The 8,096-nt window shown below is 32.8% G+C and overlaps 1 protein-coding gene across 1 annotated transcript; it reads right to left on the bottom strand.

Annotated features, from left to right (window-relative positions):
• Positions 1 to 203: 203 nt before the first annotated feature.
• On the bottom strand, positions 204 to 7,662 carry LOC111722739 (killer cell lectin-like receptor subfamily B member 1B allele B). Its single transcript, XM_023509081.1, has 4 exons — positions 7,581 to 7,662; positions 4,536 to 4,622; positions 2,974 to 3,072; positions 204 to 391 (listed from the first exon to the last, which is right to left on the bottom strand). Exons 1-4 carry the CDS (start codon positions 7,660 to 7,662, stop codon positions 204 to 206), a joined length of 456 nt encoding a protein of 151 aa, XP_023364849.1.
• Between the last annotated feature and the right edge of the window lie 434 nt (positions 7,663 to 8,096).

Below are 8,096 nucleotides of genomic sequence, written 5' to 3'. Positions count from 1 at the left end.
AACAACAAAACCTTGCGTATATAACACCAAAGGAATTTCTCCTTCTTCTACCCAAAAAGTCTGAAGGAATCATGTAGTTCAACAATTCATTCAACCATTATATGAATATATTTAATAGCACATAAAATTAAAAAAAGTTATGTACATTTGCCAAGTTTATAGTAGAAGAAATCTCATTGTAAATGGGATAGATGCTATCATCTTTAGGTGTTAAATCTTACCATATCAATAAAGTCTTGAATCACCATGAGATGGGAATTTTTCTTGGTGCATTCATCTTGACTTCTGTCCCAAGTTTCCTTAGTTTCAGCAACCCAGTAACATTTCCCCCCAAGCAGCTTCCAGTCTTTTGTGGGGCAAGATTTATGGACAGTGGAAGGGTTAGAAGAAACTGGGAGAAAAAAAAGACAAGCAATTAAAGGAAACATAGAACTGTATCTTAATCATATATATAGATTAACGACACTCAAATTTGTGTATGAGTGCTAGGATTCTAAGACCAAGCTTTGTTTTGCCAAAAGGTGTGGGAAGGAATCTATGAGACTCTAAAGAATCTTCAAAAGTGCCTCAAGTTATCTAAATCACAAGCAAACATATTAAAATGAAATATAAATAAGAAGATTTGGCAACACAAATCTCTTTGTGTTTGATATTTAAATAATTACATGCATTACAAGTAACAATGTTTAAATTATTTTAAAGAACAAAAGAAGAAATAAAAGATGATAATAAGAGTCTATCGAAAGCGAGTATGTTTGAAAATAAGCTTGAGCTCACGGGTTCGAGACCAGCCTAAGCAAAAAGAGAGACCCTGTCTCTATTAAAAATAGAAAAACTGAGGCAAGAGGATCACTTGAGCCCAAGTTGGAGGTTGCTGTGAGCTATAATACCATAGCACTCTACTGAGGGCAATAGCTTGAGACTCTCTCTCAAAAAAGAAGGAAACAAAAAAAGTCCTTGTATCAAAAACTATAATAATTGAAATTAGAAACTCAGTGCGTATTTTAGCAGATTACAGATTATTTGGGAACTGAAAGATATATTTAAAATTATTACCAAGAATTTAGCACAAATTGACAATAATAAGGACAAATCAAGAGGTTACATGGAAAGAAGAGAAAGTAAAAGCCCAATGAATGTCTAATTTGTGTCCCAGAAAAAAAGCAGAAGGTTGAGAATGAATTTGGAATGATGGCTAAATAGATCTTTTAAGTTTTACTTCATATAATTTGTCTATTTAGCTATTTTATTAAGATCAAACACATTCAGATTTGTTATAATTTTCCAGCGAATTCAAACTAAGACTCTAGGACAGGTGCCTTACTTATCTATAACAGCAGAATGAGGATTAGATAATAGATCTGATGGAATGTAAAACTAAAGGTTTTATTTATTACTGCTCTGTATCACATATACAAAGGCTGCAGTAATGTGTTTTTGCTTTGGGGATAATACCTCACAAAGTCTCACCAGATAAAGAAATACATTAACATATGTTGTATGAAATAGTTTTTAGATTGTGATTGAGATGCGGCACCCATAGCTCAGTGGTTAGGGTGCCGGCCTTGGGCAGGGGAGTCTGGTGGGTTCAAACCCCACTTGGCCAGGGCATGCTAAACAATGATGACAACAACAAAAACAAAAAATAGTTGGTCACTATGACAGGTGCCTGTAGTCGCAGCTATTTGGGAGGCTGAGGCAAGAGAATCACTTAAGTCCAAGAGTTTGAGGTTGCTGTGAGCTATGATGCCACAACACTCTACCAAGAGTGAAAGTCTGACAAAGTGAAACTGTCTCAAAAAAAAAAAAAATTGATTGTGATTGAGAGGTGGAGAAACATTAAAATCCAACGTAAAGTCTTGGTGAGTTCCCAGAATTTGAATGTACTTTATAATATGGACACAGTGAATAAGTCTTTCTAATAGAATTATATCTGGATATTCCAAAAAAAGAAAGATATGTATGAGGTCAAACAGTTAAGTTGGTGAACTCATCCTATAAGAAGTGCTACATATGGCGGAGCCTGTGGCTCAAAGGATTAGGACGCCAGCCCCATATGCCAGAGGTGGTGGAGCCTCGGCCAAAAACTGCAAAAAAAAAAAAAAAAAAAAAAAATGCTACCTTCCTGATTGCTGAGTATCTATTATCACTTTTGAGGCACTCCCTTTGAGAAGCCATGTACCAATGTCAACACTGAGGCTACCCACCCTTTAATTTTGGTATTCCTTTTCTGGAATGGCCAGCAGAGTTGTTGTATGAGGTCTTACAATTAAGTTTTCAAACACATTCTAGAAAAAGTGCTACCTATCACATTGCTGAATATCCCATGGCCACTTTTGAGTCCTCCCGTTTGGTCATCTAATGACTGTAGTGATACTCAACAATGAAGTATGTAGCATTTTTCCTAGAATAAGTTCTTGAACTTAATTGTACAACTTCATAGTATCGTTCAGTACATAATTGAAATGTATATTAATAGATTAAAAACAAGTAATCTAAAAAAATAGAAAGGCCTTCTAATGAGTATTTTTAACTTTTAAAAGTATGACAGAGCAAGAGAAAGACTAATACAATTATTTAATTTTTTGGCCTATAGTAACATTAAAAAATTAATGCAACTACCTATAAAGACCACAGATTTTAAGAAGGAAAATATCTAAACCCCATCCTGCACCTGCACATGTCCCAGTAGAAAATAAATAAATAAATAAATAAAATGCAGTTACTTCAATGAACTGCCTTTAAATTCATTGAAAATTCATTAAATATGCTTTATTTTTTCCATTTTGCTCTGGGCCTTTAAAACTTTAGTTCATAGACTATGATGACTTGATGAAAAGCAATGATCTAATGCTAACTCCTCCCTCTGCACAAGTAGAAGAGTCTCTCCTGTGTTCAGATAGTCTCAGGAAAAATTAAGGCTACTCTTCATGCTTGATTACTCAGGAATTAGGCAAAACAAAATGATATTACCTCTTGAGGAGATTGTTCCAGATTTATTTCCCCCGGCACAGGGTTTTGCTTTTTCTTCATTATCCACTTGCAAATGTCTTGCAGAATGAAACTGGACAACTAATAAGAAGAAACATATTTTCCTAATTAAATACAAAGCACAATGTGGAAATTTCATAGTAAGTTAAATGATTAAAAATTTAAGGGGAAAAATCACACTATTTTTTCCCCTCAGATTTGGAGTTTCCTTTGCACTCTTATGAATCTTGGTAATGTTAGTGTTAGGAAAATTGAAAAAATATGTCCTGAGAACACCGGGATACTCACTTGAGTTCTTTATTTTTGTAAGCACAAGATCTCCAGCTTGGATAAGAACTTTATTTTGATAGTTGGTGTCTAGTGCACCCCTACAAATTATATCAGATGTCACATGTTTGATGAAAAGAGTTTCATATGCTTTAGTTTTGGTTTATGATATTGTTTCTTTTGAATTTCTGTATGTAGAGTAATCCAGAGTAGATTTTCTACAGTGAAGAAAATATTTGTCTTTCTGATGTACATTTAATGGAAACTATCATTGTTAATTTATTATATAACTGTGCAGTAGTATATATTAGGCAATTAGTATTGACCATATAAATTAAAACAAAATAAACATACCTAAAAAATAATAAAAATTAATATTTAATAGTGCTTGCCATGTGCCAGGAGCTAACATGTGGTACTATGTTCACAACACATTTAATGCATTAAATGTATTAAATATAAACATAATACTTACATTGATTATAAAATACTTTTAATACTAACAATATATGTGTGTCATAATACATTGTTTCAAAGTAAGAATTCTATCAGTGGTATAGCTGGGATTTGAAAACAGGCTCTAGAGCAACCATGTATATTGTGCCTCTTAGATAAAGTTTTTAAAAGACATCTTTAAAGTCAATTTTAGTAATAAATATATTTAATGACAAATCTGTTTTACTGGAAAACTACTATTTTAATAATAAAAACAAACTATTCCCTTAACATAATAAAAAAAATAGAGCATAGGTTTTTAGTGCTAATTATTTTTGCCTCTCCCCCAGTTTTATAGCGCCAATTAGGTTGTTGGGTAGTTGTACTAAACATGTCAAACCACTTACCTATCTGGCCTCAGACTGCTCATGTAAACTGGACCTTGCATTGACCTGTTTTAGAGTTTAGTTTAATCTGGAAGCCTGTATTACTCAGCATATATATCATCTGCATATATTCTCTGTCCTATAGATATTCATAAAGATCTTTTCTCCAAGTATGTATTTAATAAAATATTAAACTAATTTCCATATGAATAATTGGGCTATGTTCAGCTCTGTCCAAAGTACATGAGTATAATTTTAAAATACTTGCCTGAATTGATTTATTCTAGACAAATTTCTCACCTATTAGTACAAGATGGGTGATACCTAGAAGTAGCTAATATGAATAAGCTTACACAGAAATACACTTCATAATTTAATTCACTTTCATTTGAACACAATTATAAGAACTTATGAACAAAAAATACTTTGAGATAAATAGTATTGCTAATCACTTACCACAAACGCTCAGCGTAATTACTGTTCCCAGGAGGAGGATGATCATTACACATCCAACTTTCATGAAAAGTCCATGATGGTGAGAATCTATAAATTTGGATAGATTTCACTAGTAAGTAAGCCCAGTAGAGAAATCCTTCATGGTGAGAGGTACCAGCAAGATGAATAAACTTTCCAATTTATCATGCTTATGAGTTACTTTTCTGTCAAATATACAGACCCAGCTTCCTCTTATTCACACACATATAAAGAAAGAAACCCACACATGTGTGTTTGTTCTTTGGTTTCTGAAAAGGGGAACCTATGTAACTGAATGAATCTGAGTTTTTCTTTGCTAAGTTCACAGTACATATTCCCCAGTATTGCCCTGACTTATGATCTACTCTCCACATCTCTAGGTTTTCATATTAGACTGTGAAAAACTCAATGTTTTCTAATAAAATTACTGACAACGTTCACTTATTTAGTTGATTTTGTTCTGAGTTCCCCTTATATAATACATCTATTTCCCCCTAATACATAACCATAATTTCAGAAAACCTTACCTTTTAAAAGAAAAGCAATTTTAAGGATTATCTTATTCAATGCCCATGTATTAAAATGAGAATATTGAAGTCCATAGTCACACTTTTACTTGATAGCAGAGCTGATATTAAACCTCAGGTTTCTTGACTCTCAGTCCAGTGCTATGTTCACTATCCATAATATCTCATTGTATTTGGGAGTTGGAAAGACAATAAATAACGACCAAATAAAAAACTGGTATTTTTACCTGACAGTTAATACCAGAAGTCTCTAGTAAAATTATAGTCCATCAATTCCAGTAGATATGCAATATGTACACACATACATATAATTCACTGAGAAAGTAATAAAAATAGCTGATGTTGAAATATAACCAATTACAAAATCACATGTCAAGACCAATTAAATGCCAGTTTATTTTGTGGATAATTCTTATAGAGTGCTTTGTCATATACTCAAATTATTATTGTTGTTATTTTTAATTAAATCGTCTTTAATGGGTAACTTACTAATTCTAAAAATATTAAAAGAAGTCCATATATTTTCATTCATCAAACACAACAGTTCTAGTTGTGGCAATCAGGGCACTTACAACAAAATCATGATAATATCACTACATCTGTTTCTAATATGAAGAACACAGATGACAGATCCCAAAAGTTAGAATAATAAAACTTCAGATTTCATAGAAGGAACAACTTAGAGATATTAGGTCATTCTTTTAGAGCTTTGAAGTAAGAGTTAAGCAAAGCATGAATTTGTGAATCTTAGCCTGGGGCAGTCTTAGTTCGGTTGTACTCTCTCACTGATAACCTGTTCGGGTTTTATGGTGACATTTTTTGTTTTATATCTTGGAGAGACAATGAATATATAAGATGTATTGAGTGTCTACTGATTGCCTGCTATGAATTTAATAGTGTTTGAAGTGCTGGGAATACAAAGATTAAGAGACTCAGTAGAGGCTGGGAATACAAAGATTAAGAGACTCACATACAAAGCTCTAAAAGGGTAAGGAACATATTAACTTTTAGGAGAAAGAGAAAGTCAATATTCAGAGCAAAATAAGTGCAAGGTGGAAAGTTAAATGTCAGAGACAAGTGTGAGGAACTCTGTAGGACATAAGAATCCTATGTATCAAATAGCTCTTTCCCTCCACAATGATAGGACATGAGAACAGCAGTTACATTTATCCCACACTAAACATACACAGTGAAAAAGGCTATATGATATTTGACTTCTAGTCTTAAACATGAATATAGGTAAGGACTTTAATCTTTATATGGTTATATTTTCTCCGTTTTAACATTATGAGATTGGACTAGATAACATCACATATGTTGCTCCCACATCCCTAAGCCACGAAGGCTTTCTCCATAAATAGAAAGAAAATTAAAGCCTAGAGTATAGGAATAACTTTTCTTGCTTGAGCTGAATTAATGAAATAAAATGTCTGCTCATAAAGGTAATTATAGCTTTGGTCTAGAACTAAAAATAAAACAACTCATCATTGAGATATTTTAGGGGTGGGGGAGAAAGAACTCAGTTCTACTCCATGTTATTTTTTAAATTATGTTTCACCATCTCATAGGAAATCAAAGTGCCTAGTCTAGGAATAAAAGAAATCAGATTAGCCTCTACAATTAGAGAGGTAAGGTTTAAAATAAAAAGTATGGTTCTCTTGAAATCAGAGAACACACATAAATTCATTGGATTGTTACAAACTTTTGAAAATACTATATAGAGAAGCAATGCAAATACAGACAAACAAAACATGAGATTTATTTCACCAGGCATGTGCAAAGAGTCTCTATATATAAACTTTATAATAAAAATTTTATCTCAAAGGAGAAAACAAAATGTAACATTGCAAAGAAATTCCCCAATATTTAAGGGAATAGAAAACATACTGACTTTGAAAACCTGTCATTTTTGAGGTGGTCTTGGGATTGAGGCACAATATTAACTTTAGCCATATGCCTATCCCCTCATATTCCAAAAATATTCAATTACTCAGTCATTAATTCTTAACTTCATGAAATAAAATTCTAACATTTCATGTTTTCATAATTTAGTTTAACATTTTTATTCTGTCAACATACAAATTCCAATAACAAGGTGCATGATTGGCATAAATAATTTCCCTAGAGTAAATGAATTTTTAATATTATGTTAAAATGACAGATTTGATTAAGGGTGGACAAATATGTAGAGCTGAAAGGGGAGACGAGTTTAGAAGGTGATGTGTGAGTATAGATGGTCACACAAGAATTACAGCAATAGAGAAGCTATAAGAAAAAACAAAAATAAAGCTCTGACTACGTACGTATTAACACCAAAATTACAATAAATTTTATGATCAGGCATGTTGTTTCATTGACAACCTTTATTCCTATTCTTACATTCAATAAAGTTTGCTTTGAACCCATCTCCTAACTGTTCCCAGTATGACATAGCACAGAAATAAAAACAAATATCAGAAATAAAATATTAATTCTAAAAGGCACCCTACATCCAACTTACCAGATTTTTGAGGTGGAGATGAACATCCTGAAGGGGAAGTCCTCACAGTTTTAATGTCTGCATAGACTCTATCTCCAGCCATGTCATAGAAGAGAAAAAGAGAGAAGCCCACAAATTATCTTCTGCTGAAAGGAGAAGTTTTTACTTCCATAAGTTAAGTACATGGAGATGTCATATTTTCTTTTGTTTCCCAAGTAAGTGCTGGACTTATTCTACAAATAAATAACAAAGCAGTGTATTTGGTTTTATCCATCAAAATAACAGATTTTTGAATACTTGCATGATATAGAAGAAAATCACTATTCAGGAGTAAATTTTTATGTTCATTTTCTGACTAAATTTGGAATAAGTTTAACTTTTATTTATACTATAGAAGACATTTCACGATTTTCTTCTAAGAAGTACTTTTTCTGGCTCGGCCCCTGTGGCTCAAGCAGCTAAGGCGCCAGCCACATACACCTAAGGTGGCAGGTTCGAATCCCCAGCCTGGACCCGCCAAACAACAATGACGGCTGC

Source organism: Otolemur garnettii, unplaced genomic scaffold (assembly GCF_000181295.1).
Source record: "Otolemur garnettii isolate 467f Iridium unplaced genomic scaffold, OtoGar3 scaffold00339, whole genome shotgun sequence".
Classification (NCBI taxonomy): domain Eukaryota; kingdom Metazoa; phylum Chordata; class Mammalia; order Primates; family Galagidae; genus Otolemur; species Otolemur garnettii.
This window is presented reverse-complemented; position numbering and strand designations above follow the sequence as displayed.

Coding starts and splice junctions, on each gene's coding strand:
- LOC111722739 (XM_023509081.1), bottom strand. CDS start 7,662: ATGGCTGGAGATAGAGTCTATGCAGACATTAAAACTGTGAGGACTTCC. Junction 4,623..7,580: donor ATCTCCACCTCAAAAATCTG/GTAAGTTGGATG, acceptor CCAAATTTATAG/ATTCTCACCATCATGGACTT. Junction 392..2,973: donor TGGAACAATCTCCTCAAGAG/GTAATATCATTT, acceptor TTTTTCTCCCAG/TTTCTTCTAACCCTTCCACT.